This window comes from Tiliqua scincoides, chromosome 2 (assembly GCF_035046505.1).
Source record: "Tiliqua scincoides isolate rTilSci1 chromosome 2, rTilSci1.hap2, whole genome shotgun sequence".
NCBI classification, from domain to species: Eukaryota; Metazoa; Chordata; class Lepidosauria; order Squamata; family Scincidae; genus Tiliqua; species Tiliqua scincoides.
The window spans coordinates 38,948,974-38,963,522 of record NC_089822.1 but is presented as its reverse complement, the minus strand read 5'-3'; the positions used below and the strand labels follow the sequence as shown (position 1 = coordinate 38,963,522).

The following is a 14,549-nucleotide window of genomic DNA, read 5'->3' as shown; positions in this document are numbered from 1 at the left end:
TTTTTAAACACGGATTTGACTCAACGCAAATGGCCACTGCAAATGAGAAGGAATGTGCTGATCCCTGGAGAAGGGGAAAAAATCCATCCCTTTAAAATCAGCTTAAAAAACTGATCTTTACTGTTGTAGAAAAACTGTCATACAAGTGATTACAGGTATAACCTAATTATCCATGGATTTTTCTATCTCAATATGATGAGAAGGGCCCTTTAAATTAAAGGAAAACAGTCCTTTAACAATAGCCTCATTAATGCAAGAGAGGGCAGCCAGCTGACAATCCATCAATCATTCTCTCTCCAGGCACAAGGCAAACCACTCCCTTTCCCCTGACTATGTGAAAGAAGGCTAAATGGCAGTGAATATCACTTCCATTCTTTCCTGTCACTGTGGCTCTTGGTGAAGGGAGGGATAGCTGCCTCCTTGCCTCTGTGTGCATTTCAAAAAGTCAGCAAATCTGTTTTTAAATCGCCTTGCAAAGGGACTTCGTTCTTTAAATTGATTTGCTTTAGTGCATTTTTTTGCCATCCAAATGAGTTCTGGGAATCCTCACCGAATAATGAGACTGAACCTGTACTTTGTTGTTTAAATACTGCCTATAAATGTTGCACTAGTTCTTTCAGTATGTAGTTAAGCATCTCCTTTGGCACACATTAATACAACAGTATCAAGTATAGATGAGAAACAGAAAATAACAGCCCAATCCTAAGCTCCTAGGTGCCCAGAACAGCAACGCTGAAATGGCTGCCACTGTATCCTATGGGTAGTGAGGCAGCTATTGGAGTCTCCTTGGGGTAAGGGAGCATTTCCTGCCTTACCCTGGGTAATGTAGCTATGGCTGTTATGTGTCTCCTTGGTCTTGTACACACTATTAAGCAGGCGCAGAATCAAGGAGACCCATGTAGGGCTCTGTGGTCAAGGATAGAGCAAAGGATGGGGCAGCAGACTCTGCTACCATCTCCTCCCCCCTCCTGGACCCAACCTTCTCCTCCCCTGCCCTCCTCCCATCTAGTTCTGCCCCCTCCCTGCCTCCCCACTCCCCAAGAAGCCTAACCTCTGAGTGGTGGTGCTACTTACCACTGGCTGCTCCTCAGCAATGTCTTGATGATGAGGCCCAATCAAACAAGGAGAACAGCACTCCTTGTTCTCCGGGTGCCACAAACATGTTTTATGGCACATTCACGACACCTAGAGCCATTGGTATGCATGTGCTGCCAGTGCTGGAGAGCTCAGGATTGGGCTCTAACTTAGCTCAGATTTCCTAGAAGTGCTGGCACCCCAATTCCAAACATATTGGCCAGAATCCATCCAGGGTGGTACACATAAGGCTATTGATTTCAGAGGGAACAAAATGCACATAAACCATGCACTGGTCTACAGCATTGAGCTGATAATTGACTTCCAAGAGGCTCAAAAGCATAATTTATAGCTGAGCTATGAAACTCAGCTCTCCCTTATTCAAGATCTACATTCTGTTCCAAGACTCGGCCTAACGTAGTTTGATGTCTAATCCCATACACTCATGCACACTTAAACATATTGACCTTTTAAATTAAATATAAATGCTTAGCTATTGCTCTAACAATTTACATGATCTATGAGTCTACACACACAATGCATCTGCTAAACATTCTTCTGCACATTATTATTATTATTATTATTATTATTATTATTATTATTATTATTATTATTAAACAACAACAGTATTTATATACCACTTTTCAACAGAAAGTTCACAGTAGATTCGTGGTAAAATACTTCTCATTATGTGATAAAATGATAAAGGTGACCAAGCTTTTCCAATAGGAGTGAGAAATGGCTCACTCTGAGGTAGTTTGGTCACCTTTTGTTTTAGAACCCATCACTGAACTATGTATTTTTTCTGAAAAATGCACTTAGGAGCAACAGTGTCCTGCTATTTCTATTTTTTCTCAAAGATACTATTAGAATTGTCTAATGTGTTTCTCATTTGCAATTTCTGTTTCTAAGTCCAGACAGCAAAAGTCAACTGAGCAGAGTTCCTATAGTTGCACATATGGATGTCATGCAGTGATTAATACTGACCTTGTTAACTCACTTAATATGCACTTTTAGGATAAGTGAAGTCATTTAGACAGGAAAGTAGAAAGGCTGCACTCCTATTAGTATTCATGAGAGGTGCAGCTACTGTCCTGCTCATCAAGTTGAAAATATAGCCTTTTGTACGTTGATGGGAAAATGTCACTAGGTACAAATGGTTACAGAAAGGAGTGTAGCAGGGTCACAGCAAATTCCTCCGACTTTGTTTTCTCTGAGGAAGTATGCTGCTCCAGTAATGCGTATTTGCAATACACTCCAGCAATAGCATGTAACAACTGCCTACAGAAAATAAAGGCTGGAGTTTCCTAACTTTGACCTTCTCTGTTGTTGCAATACATAGTATTTTAAAATAAATATTCTGACAGGATCCAATTTTGTCTTAGGAGTTGCTGAAGACAGTTGACAAACTTGTCTTATTTTCACCCATAGCTTCTGAACAGTGTAATAAAACAAACGTTCAGCAACAATAAATGAATGCTGAGTCATCATTTTCCTAGCCACTGACAATTCTACTTCTTTCACTGCTGTAGTTCAAAAGCCACCGCTTTAGAAACTCAGATTTGTTTTACCAAGACCTCAATGACTCCCTTCAGTGACACTAACTTGGGAAACTTCTCCTCAATTACTGAGCTTTTCTGCCCTCTGCAGGCACCATGAGAAAAGCTGGCTGATCCCTTAAATGGTATATTTCCACCCCCTTGGCTAGTTGAGGTCAGCCACTTTCTCATTATGAAAAATAAGTGGATTATCAGTTCATGCAAGTTATGCAGAGTCCCTAAGTAAGTATTAATCAATGTTTATGCATATAATAGTCAACAGTAGTATTAGTACTTTACTAGTAGCAGCACCAAGCAGACCTCGAGGAGCAAGAACAAACTTGGAGCGACTGTTTCACATTATTTGGCCTCCGCCTCAACATCAACAAGATGGAGTACATGACGACAGACTCCAATGAGCTCGGGACAATCCGCATAAATGGCATAAATGGCATCAACCTGCCACATGCTGAGGCATTCTGATACCTTGGCTCAATAATCGTGGCCAACGGTAGCCTGTGTCACAAGACCACTGCACAAGTAAATGCAACCCGGACAAAGTGGTGCACGATGACTGGTGTCCTTTGCGACAAGAAGATCAGCAACCATCTCAAATCAAAGATCTACCAGATAGTCATCCAGCCAGTCACACTCTGTGGAGTTGAATGCTGGCTGGTGACAAGAGAAGCAGAACGTCACCTAGGCGTCATGGAAACAAAGATGCTGTGTTGGATCAGTAGTATCACTCACTCTGACCAAGTCTGCAACGATATATGGTGTCGCTCCAATTGCCAACAAGTTGAGAGAAGTATGGCTTCAATGGTACAGCCATGTTCTGCATGCCAATGGCGATACGCTGGCACAGAAGGGCCTTCAGTTGGAGGTCAATGGCAAACGACTGAAGGGCCAACCAAAGTAGCGCTGGCTTGATATGCTGCACAGCGACATGAAAATCACCTCCCTACACCTAGACCAAGCCCATGATTGAGAGAAATGGCAACTCTGATCCAAAGGAGCGGACCCTGCCACCACAAGGGACAAACACTAAGAAGAAGAAGAACACTAGCAGCACTGTAAATTTGCAACAATGTTTTACTTATTAACATAATTTATATTTTGTTATTCTGCCTCAATATGAGATGCTCATGGCAGCTCAAAACATCATAATTACAACAAATAAAAACTAAGATGAGACCAGACACAACAAATACAGAATAATGCATAAAAAAAGCAACAGCTATGAGGCCAGAGAGAAAACAGTCTAGCATAAGTGAAAACACAGGTCTTTCCCTTGAGAAGCTTACAAAATGTATGTCAAAAGTCAGCAGACGGGATAAACAGGAGGGAAGGAGCGATAAAGACCAGGTTAAGGCATCATACAGTTACATGTATGTAGATTTTGTTTTCATTAAGGATGAGGACAACAATATCAGTATCAATAAAGTCAAAAACAGTACATTCAAAGAGAAGCAGCAGCCTCAAAAAGGAACTATCAACCCAATCGTAACTAACTTTTCAACACCAATGTAGCCATTCCTATGGGGCATGCGATGCATCCTGTGGTGGGGTGGCAGTAATGGCGGCCTCCTCAAAGGGAATGTTTGTTCCCTTACCCTAGGGTTGCACTGAGGTTGCTGGAAAGTTGGTTAGGATTGGGCTGTGGGTGAAACAGTGCAGCTCAGTGTACTTCAACCATTGGGGTCAGGACCCCAATGGGGTCACAAAGTCTTAGTTGTGGGGTCGCGGCAACTTGCGGGAATAAAAAAGGTTGAAGACCACTGTACTGGAGCACCACCAGGTAAGGGGGGAGGCATCTAGTGTACCCCTTCAGGTACCAGGAGATTGATTCCCAGTGCTGCTTAAGTTCTTAGTAACTGTGCTACAATAGCTTTCACTAGTGCCAGGCTTCATGGTAACTTTTTCTGCTCTCTCTATAAGCCTGTTTAGACAAATAAACTAAGGGCGCAATCCTAACCCCTTATGTCAGGGCTTTCCAATCGAAACTGTGCTGCATCCTGCAGTTGGGTGTCACTCATGGAGGCCTCCTCAAAGTCAGGGAATGTTTATTCCCTGACCTCGGAGCTGCATTGACCTTATGTCAGTCTTATGTCTAAGGCAGCACAATCCTATCCACACTTTCCTGGGAGTAAGTCTATCGACTATAGTGCGACTTGCTTCTGAGTAGACATGCATAGGCTTGTGCTGTCAAACAGGATCCACATTCCTTTTAGATCCATCTTTATACCTAACAGACAACAGGAGGAGGAGCTACAGAACCTTCCCACACCAGCCCTGGAGGAAGTTCATAAGGGGACAGGGAGATGGCGCTGTGGAGCCATGAAGCGCAGGAGGCATGCGCGACACAGAGCATCGCTCGTCCGTTAAACGGCCCAACGGACCAGTCCGCGCACGCGCGCGAGACAACGCTAGCTCCTTGTAGGTGCGTTCCATCGCCTTCCTGGCCGAGCGGTTCTGCGCGTGCGCAGAGGACACCTGCTCTCGTGGTCCCTTTTAAGGACTGTGGAAGGGGGCGGGGCTAAGCTGGAGACGTGGCGCCGGCGCCGCTCCTGCGCTCGAGGCCTGGCCTGTCACCCCAGCAGAGGGAGGCGGGGACGGTTATTGCCATGACGCCGTCCTGGGGAGCGACAGGTAGTACCAGCCGGGAGTACCGAGGGAGGGAGGCTTGGAGGGTGGAAGCTGGGCTGGCCCTCTCGCCCGCTGCAGGGAGGGAGGCAGTGCCAGAGCCGGGGAGCTGCAGGGCTGGGCTAGCCTGGGGGCCGCCTGTGCTCCCACTCCCTGCTGCTGAGCTTCTTGGCCTGCTTTGTTCCAGGGAGGTCAGCCCAGCCAGCCAGCCGGCCTGCAGGCTCTGTCTTTGTTGGCGGGGAGTCTAGTGGCTGTTCAGCAGGTGTGCAGCTTTGTCTGGGAAAGGGCCTGTGGAACCCCTTGCCACAGGATGCGGCGATGGCACCTGGCACCTGTTCCAGTGGCTCCCAACCTTCATGAGCCTGCGGGCCACTGAGGCAACAATGGGAATGGCTGTGGACCACGATGCGGCCGTGGGTGGACTCTGCCCTCCCTAGTGGTCCGTCTCCCAAGCGCTCCCCAATGGAAGGAGAGTGGACCACCCATAGCCATTGGCTATGGACGACTGACACTTCAGTGGCTGTGGGCAGTGGCTTCAGTGGCTGTGGGCAGTTCGTTCTCCCACTTTGGTGGTCTGTAGGAGACGGCTTGCTTGGCAAGAAGTGATCAAAGGTGATTTTTTTTTTTTCCTGGAGACCTGGTGGACCACTTCTCAGGGTCTCAGACCACCTGTGGCCCACGGACCAGTGACCTATTCAAAGTACCACCAGAGGTAACTGGCAATGACATCATTGCCACTTACTTCTGGGGTGGGTGGCCTGATGTGATGTGACAAACATCAGTAAGAGGCTCAGGATGGAAAAGGGGGCTTTTTTGAGTGTGGAAAAGCATGCTTTGGAGCTCTGCTCCCTGAGCCAAGCCTCCTACCACTGTTTGTTTTGTTGTGTTCTTGGTTTCGCTGCTGGGCAGCAGGTACCACCAGATACCACTTCAAGTACCACTGGTGGTACCCGTGCCACTGGTTGAGAAACACTGGCCTAGATGCCTTTAAAAGGAGACGACAGAATTCTAGAAGAAAAGTCCATCACAGGTTACAGACTGTGATGGTTATGTGCAACCTCCTGGTTTTAGAAATACGTCAACTCAGAATGCCAGGTGCAAGGAAGTGGCAACAGGATGCAGGTATCTTGTGGTCTTGTGTGCTCCCTGAGGCATCTGGTAGGCCACTGTGGGATATAGGAAGTTGGACTAGATGAGCCTTTGGCCTGATCCAGCAGGACTCTTCTTATGTTCTTATGATGGGCAAGGCTTGTGGTTGTTGTTGAACTTTGTTGCTGGTTCCTTGCCCTCCTTTACCGGGGAAGCTGAAGCTAGGAATATTTAATGTCAATTGGTGTTCATAGTTGAGGTGAAATTTTAACTTGGATCTCTGGGGTTTGCAACTGTACACACTAAACCATACTGAAATTAGAAATACGAATCCAGGATGTCTATGGGAATTGCTCACATCTGTTGATGATGAATCACCATGCTAATCATCACCAATCAGGGCTGGGTGGTGGTTGTTTTTGCTATTTATTGCCAATTTATGTTTTTTAAATCTGTTTTTACATGTTGTTAGCTGTCCTGGGTCCCTTTGAGAAGGGCGGGATATAAATAAAGTTTATTATTATTATTATTATTATTATTATTATTCCTGAATTTGCAGCCAGCTTACTTTGATGGGAGGGGATTAGGAGTCAGTGGAACAGTGATGGTTATCCAGTTTCCAAATTGTAAACTTGGTTGGTTGGGTATTCCACTCTCTCCTCACTCACATTGTATTAGTTGCAAGCTTTGTTCCACAACTGTTAGAGAAGCTGTTGAGAAACCCATTTAATTCTGTGTCAGCTAAGATTGTTGAATCTCTCTAATCTTTTCCTGTAGAACATGACAGTTCCTGTGATTGCCCCCTCCCTCCCACCCTCCCTCCCACCAGAACAAATATCTACAGTACTGCATAGAACAGATGCTGTAGCTTTAAAGTTGTCCCATTTGTGTGTATTGCAGTAGATATTCAGTCCAGAGATTTTGTACTATAGTTGTTAAATGGTGATTTAGGACAATATGTGCAGAGCAGGAGCATAGAGCTGAAAGAGAGCAGAAAACTGTTCATTTTTCTGCTCCCTCTCTTGAGAGTTTTTGGCGAGGCCTGAAAACACTGTTGTTTAAACAAGCCTTCTGATTTCTGGCCTTCTTAACATTTTTATACATCTTTTAGTTTTTTACAGGCTTGATTCCTCGGTGACTTGCTCTTTTATTCCGTCTTTTAATCTGACTACTGTTTTTATGGCCTCTGTAATGTGTTTTTAAATGTTTTTATCTGCTATGTATTAATGTTTTTAAAATCTGTTTTTTTAATATGTTGTTAGCCTCCCTGGGTCCCGTTAGGGAGAAGGGCGGGATAAAAATAAAGTTTTATTATTTATTATTTTATTATTTATGTGTCATGGACATTGTAAGCAAATCAACCAAAATGATGTGTTCATTGTCCTGTTTTTCTTCTCCCTCTGTTGTCAGAGTTCTCCTGACAAAATGACAGGGAAAAGCCAGAACTCCCATTTCCAGCTTCCAGCAGTAGTACAGCCTACAGCAGATAGCCACATGTATCCATTTGGGAATGGTATCAATTCTGACAGTGATGTGTTGGAAGATGAAGCAGAGGTATATGAACTACGACCCAGGGGAAGAGAGAAAGTCAGAAGAAATGTACCAAGAGAGCGGGTGGATGACATCATATTTATGACTAAGGATATACAAGAAGGAGACACATTAAATGCAATAGCTCTTCAGTATTGTTGCTCAGTAAGTCTGTGTGCAACTTTGTCCAATCTTTAGAGAGAAATGTAAATTCTTAAGCATTTTAAAGCTTTTTAAAACGTTTACTTAATGGTGTGTGCTGTAGAAGTTACTTAAAGGGTTCTTTGAGACAACATGAGACGTTACACATTGGTGTCTCTGTGCCAAGTTGGAACATCAAGTGAAGCAACTGTAGATCTTGCAGATCTTGAAGCCCTCTATCTAATGAACTGTTATATTTTATGGTGCTACCATTGAAGATACTAAAATTTAATTGGTGGTTCTGAAGCTAAATCTTGGCACTTATTTAACCCACTTGATATGCAGCATTGTAGAAACAGTGCTTTGCAAGTAATTTTTTCTGTTTCATTGGATAGAAATGCTGCTTTTTAACAGGGATGATGCGAGGTGGTCCTCTGCCTCATGTCCACTATGCAGAAGACAGCAAACCTGCCTCCTACTGCTTATCTTTCTTTTTCTTTGTGCAGTCCCTTTTAAAGAAAACGGGAAGTGTGAAATGCACTAACATGTTTTCTAATTCCTGTTTTGCTTAAAGGGACTGCAAAGCAGGACCCTTACTACTTCTCATGAACGGTACTGTATTTCCAGGTTCTTAGAATGAGTGCTACTTATTTAAAAAGAGTTTTCCTCTTTAAAAAAACAAACAAAAAACCCAGTGCTAATTCATTTGCTATAACACTGTCTAAACTGGTATGTTTCAGGTAGCAGATATCAAAAGAGTGAACAATCTTATCACAGACCAGGACTTCTTTGCACTGAGATCTATTAAAATTCCAGTGAAGAAATTCAGCTTATTGACAGAGACTCATTGCTTCCCAAAAAGCAGGCAAGTTTCAAGATCTGCTTCTGCTGAATCACCAGAGACATCACTAGCAGATGAATCATTCTCCACTGAAACTGCTGGTAACTTCTTGAAAGAAGTGGATCATGACATAGAACAAATTGTCAAGTGTAATGCTACAAAGAGGGAGAATCTTAATGAAGTTGTTTCTGCCTTATCAACTCAACAGTTAAGTTTTGAACCGGATGGCAGAACCATCAAACGGAAAGATCCTTATTATGGAGCAGACTGGGGAATAGGATGGTGGACAGCAGTAGTGATCATGGTAGTAGTAGGCATAATAACACCTGTTTTTTATCTTTTATACTATGAGGTTTTAGTTAAGGTGGATGTCAGTCATCATTCTACAGTAGAATATTCACATGCGCCACCATCTCAATCAAAAACCTGAGAAAATGGAATAAAGTGGCAGGCTTCTTGAAAACTGAGTTTCTTTTGCTTTCCATTCTGAGGTTTTGGGTGTCTATTACACAAAGAGAGAGAATGACAGATCCCATATGGAGTTGAAAGTATTTAATAAGAGGGCATTCTTGCTGATTGTGTGGTAGATATAACCTTTCAACGGAATGACTGTTGACAACTTCAGTGTAAGATTTAAATTTTAAATGCAAATAGCCTGAACTATTGGTCAAGCCAAAATACTGGGATTTAAGCAGGCACTCCCATTGAAGTTAATGGGACTGAATACAGTTCAAATGGAATTGAGTTGCAGTTAGTGTAAACTTTGAAAGGGCTTTCATCATATGTACTGAAAAACAATTTTTGAGTCTGGAAGGATCTTTATTGAAACTTCCTGTATTAAAAAGGACAACCATTCTCTTTAAATTCTTTCTTTATAATTCTTTATAAGAATTTGTGCACTACAGTGTTCTGTGTTGCTGGTCTATATAGTACACATTAACTATTATCTTGGAATACTGCATCATGAAAAGAGACCAGTGACTTGTGGGGACTACCTGCATAGGGCACATGAACAAGTATAACAATATTAGCTCTTTTTTTTTTAGCAGCTTTGGGAGGAGGAAATCATTAGAGCAGAGAAGCATAGGAGAGGGAAGCACATTTAACCATTTCCTCATTTGCTGCTAAATCCAACCTTCCAACCCGTTCACTTTGGTTACTATGGGAGGAGGATTAAGCTGTGTTTACAGCCAGGGAATGCAATTCATAGCAGGGAAACATCTAGAGCAGTACTTACCTCTATTGTGACACCCTCTATGCTGCAAAGGCAGTGCTCAGAACCCAGAAGTAAGTGGTGATGACACGTGATGTGATGGTGTCATTGCCAATTACTTCCGGGTTGGAGACAATGGAGTGACCCTACAAGCAGTGGTAAGGGGCTTAGGGCAGGAGGGAGGACTTTTTTGAGCACATGAAGGAGCTCTGCCCACTAAGCAGAGCCTCTTATCCCTGTTTGTAAGGTTGCTTTGTAGTCTCACTGCTGGGCGGTAGGTGTCCTGTGATGCCCTTTTGCATGCCTCACAATGCCCCAGAGTGTTACAATGCACACTTTGGCACTTTGGGAGCCTCTTATCTAGAGTAACTCCCCTCCCTCTTAAGCAGCTCGTGTTCTTAAAATGGCACCTGAGCTCTGCTACTCACAACTACATACAACATGTCATGTAGTGCTATAGCTAATCTGTAATAAAAACTAAAATCCCAGCTTTTTAAGAGATTTTTCCTACAAACATTGTTTTATTTTCAGATAGACTTTATCATTTATAAGACTGCCTAGAAGTATATTACTTGAAAATTATAATGTGGAAGGGGAACAGTCAAGAGCAACCTAGGTCGTATCCATTTCTGACCCTGTTTTCTGTGTGGTAGTAGTATTGCTGTGTCTTGTAGATGAAGCAATGATGAAAAGGCTGTAGTTGGTTCACTGTAGTGTAATGTTAGCATTTTTGTTTCTTACTGCCCTACCACTGGTATGTTACTGAGCTGGACAGGAGTTAACAGTCGTGCAACCATTATTATATTTTAAGGTCAGAAAAAGTGGAGTAGATATGTTTTAAGTTTCCGGGAGTAAAACTCCATGAAAATGATAACTTGTTATGGGTCAATGCAATTTTATTTTGTTATATTTAAATGACCATACAAACTGGTTTGGCATTTCCTTTTCAGCAATTGCATTTTATCAAGCAAAATCTTGCCTTCAATCCAATTGTAAAAGAACACAAGTGTCCCATGACTTCCCTGATACATTTTGACTGGATGTTGGCAGTCAGCTACCTGTTCCCTCAACTGTTTTGAGCTAGCAGCAAAAAAATATTCATCATGCTCTTATGTAAGAGCTGCCTAAACTATGATGGTTCCACCTTTATTAGTGATTCTGCTACAAAAAGCTGAGAAATACAGTATGTGAATGCAAGTTATTGAGAAAAATAGATTTTTTATCTTAAGCCATACTTGATTATCATAAGAACACTTGTGTCTTCTGTTCTGAAAGGTCCAAAGGAATTTATAGGACCATAGGGTGAATTCAGCAGATGCAAAAACGTCTTGATTATCCCAGATCTCTCATTATACCCCACTCTAAAATTGCTATTTGGCAATCTCATTTAACTAAAGCACCCTGTTGAAGTAAAGCAGCCTCAAGATTGCCTGGAAGCATTATCACTTCCATGATGGAAGAAAGGTAGAATATATAGGGGGTAAAATGTAAATATATCAACTCAAGAGTGTCCTTTTGTAGTGCATACGTTCTAAGAGCAGTTCCCCCTTTTCAGGAACAACAGTGTGCTTTCAATCTGCGCCACTGTGGAAGCATCTATTTTTCTCCATGTTCTTAGGCGTGCTCTGGAGTGAAGCTGAGTAAGCTGCATAAAATAGAACGTCAGATGATGAAATAACAAAACCAGAAACTAATAGTATATAGCAGACCTTCAGCCAAAAACCTTAGGTTTTGAATTATCGCATTCTTAAACTAGATTGTAGAGTAATAAACACAGTGAATTTAAACAGCAAAACTTTACCATGAATTAACAAAGAACAGACGTGGTATCAGAAGGAGATATCAAATATTTTAAGTAAAATATATGAAAGGAAAACTATAGGATGTTCTTGGATCGAAGAGTTTCCATTTATCATGTTCTAGTCCAGAGCAACCCCAAGGCATTGTGCTTTCTGACACTTTGACTTGCATTTTTGGGATTTGCAAAGATTGCTATATTGCTGCTGGTCATAATTTGTTCTTGGTTTTATTTTTAAACTAGCTCATTTACTGTTAAATTTCAAACACCCAGGTACAGGAAGCATTTTCTGAGATATCTCTACCCTCAGTGGAAAAATCACTTCAGTGGTGTCATTGTGCGTGTTTTTTAAAATCATTATTGTGCACCCTCCCAAATGCTTTATTGCCTTGGCTGGCTGGTGAGGGAAGGCAGTTGTCTTCTGGCTGGGGCCTAGTGTTGCTTTCTTTGGGGTAGGTATAGAGCTGTTCAATCTGTCACCCTCTGATCAAAACAAGATCGGTACACAAATGCATGAACATATAAATGTAGCAGGTTCTGTGAAGGAAAATCAAGTGCTTGTTGGAATGTGAATGTTAATCTGCAATGCATTGCTTACGAGATGTTTATCTTAAATTCACATTCTGTGCAACTAATTCCACAAATACAATTTTTATATGATTAGATCAAAATCAGGGTATAGCTATGTGCTGGTGCAGAAGCCAGGAATGATGATGGATGTATAGACTATGATGAATGATGACAGCATGTATAGACTATCCCTTTGTACACTTCAGTCAGTAGTATATTCTACCACAGCTGGGACAGGTACTGGTGGTTGTCTTTTCCTTTAGAGCCACTGAAATTCAAGGTTATCATTCTTATTGTTAAGTTAATTTTACTTTAAAAATAGCAATGTTCTTGTCATCACTTGAAAGAAAGAATCCAAGAATATGCATTTGGTCACAGGCTAAAGACCTTATAATCATTTGTGCATCTGACTAACTTGCAAAAAAATAAACTTCAAGTGAAAGAACAGAAAATGCAAAGCTGTGAGAAGCTCAAATAGCACAAGTGTCACTTAAAAAAAAATAAATATTTGAGCAACTAGAAGATGGACAAAGAGGAAGATTAGCTTCAACCAATGTGTTGCAGAATTCGAAAACAGCAAACAGGGAAATTGCTCTCCTAGCACACAATACAAGCTCTAAACCACTGATTCTGTCAGTACCTCAACCACACTAAAGGTCATCACAGCTAAAGATTCCCAGTTTTTCTATTCTGGAAATAGCTTGCATTTAGGCATTTTACAACTTGATGTACAAGGACTCCAGGCTATACCAAATATACCACCTCAAGCTTTTTTTTCTTTATAGCTCCAAAGCCTGTGCCTTATCTTCAGAATTTAACTTATTTTATTAACAAAGATAAGTTAGTATACATATGAAAGAATTTTTTTTCTAAATGAATACTGTCTGTACCAGTACTACTGCATGCAGATATTTGTGCAAAGATATTGCAATAGTGTGCAAGTGAAACTTGCAATAGCATCAAGAACCTTGTATGTAAGCTACAGTTAATTTCCCTTCATATGTGCTGGTGTTGTATATATTGCTCTTTTTCAAAATGTTCTGTGATACACTTCTAACCCATTCTGATGTGTTTTTGAACCTGTGATTTGGCAAGGGTAACAAACTCAATACAGTAATCTGATTTGGCTAAGGGTAAATTCAAAGAAAGGAATCTGAAATACCTTATAGAACACTTAGAGTTCTTTGATCTTCTCATTGTGCATTCTAGTGGAAGCCTGTTACTTACACTTGGATTGTAAAATGCACAACAGTCTAATTTTAAACATGGAAGTACATGCTATTTTAATTGGGATTTGTGCTCAAGATTACAGCTTTATGGATTATAAAGTTTCATTGGAATGAATGGGATAAATATTTAAGATCATGATGCCAGGTTTCTCAATACAACACATGCTTGATCAGGCAGTTAGCTCTTGATCTGTGTTTCATCCATCATGGAACCATATGAAAAATAAATGTCTTATTTAAATTTATTATTCTAAGGAATACTGCCACAAATGTTATTTGCATAATGAAATATTTTATAAATTTCAAAATTTGTAAAATGCTTATGGCAAGAGTATTACAGTTTGTACTTTTCTGAAATTCAAAAAGAAAATAAAGGTATTTTTTAAAAATTCTGCGTAGAGTAATGAATTGACAGTATACTTTCCCAAGATGAGACCTGAATCCAAAAAGCTATTTGAGGCATACTGGGAGGGTTTGTGCATGACCAGTTAGATCAGGAGTGTCCAAACATTTTGGTAAGAGGGCCATACTTTGTCAGGGGCTGGGAAAAAAAATTATTTACATTTCAAATTTGAATACATAAATGAATATATTAGAGATGGAACTTATATGAATGAATGAAGGTCTTGTAGTAGCTCAGGGCCTCTAAAAGGCCTTGCACAAAGCAAGGCCAGCCTTTCCTTTGCTGTCACTGCTGCATCACAGACTTGAAATAGCAAGTAGTGGAGGAAGCCCTCATCCCACAGCTCAGGTGAGAGGTCGAACAGTTGTCCTCACATTGAGAACAGTTGTGTTGGGTCAGCATGGGCTCTACAAAGTCTCTGGAGGGCCAGAGGCTCATTGGAGACTGGGGGATCCCCATGGGCCAGATTGGGAGCCCCCG

The 14,549-nt window shown here is 41.6% G+C and overlaps 1 protein-coding gene across 2 annotated transcripts; it reads left to right on the top strand.

Moving 5' to 3' along the window:
* Positions 1-5,166: 5,166 nt before the first annotated feature.
* Positions 5,167-14,035, top strand: LYSMD3 (LysM domain containing 3). 2 transcript variants are annotated; one of them, XM_066617703.1, is made up of 3 exons: positions 5,167-5,261; positions 7,755-8,039; positions 8,756-14,035. In XM_066617703.1, the coding sequence occupies exons 2-3, from the start codon at positions 7,770-7,772 to the stop codon at positions 9,284-9,286; spliced, it is 801 nt and encodes a 266-aa protein (XP_066473800.1). In that variant the 5' UTR covers positions 5,167-5,261; positions 7,755-7,769; the 3' UTR covers positions 9,287-14,035. The 2 variants fall into 2 exon arrangements, with proteins under 2 accessions (XP_066473800.1, XP_066473801.1); XM_066617704.1 differs by lacking the exon at positions 5,167-5,261 and adding an exon at positions 5,797-5,867.
* Positions 14,036-14,549: the final 514 nt, after the last annotated feature.

What these genes read in the sequence shown, in the direction of transcription:
- LYSMD3 (XM_066617703.1), top strand. Translation starts at nt 7,770, where the DNA reads ATGACAGGGAAAAGCCAGAACTCCCATTTCCAGCTTCCAGCAGTAGTA. An exon ending in CTCTTCAGTATTGTTGCTCA is followed by an intron (nt 8,040 to 8,755) that starts GTAAGTCTGTGT and finishes GGTATGTTTCAG; the next exon opens with GTAGCAGATATCAAAAGAGT.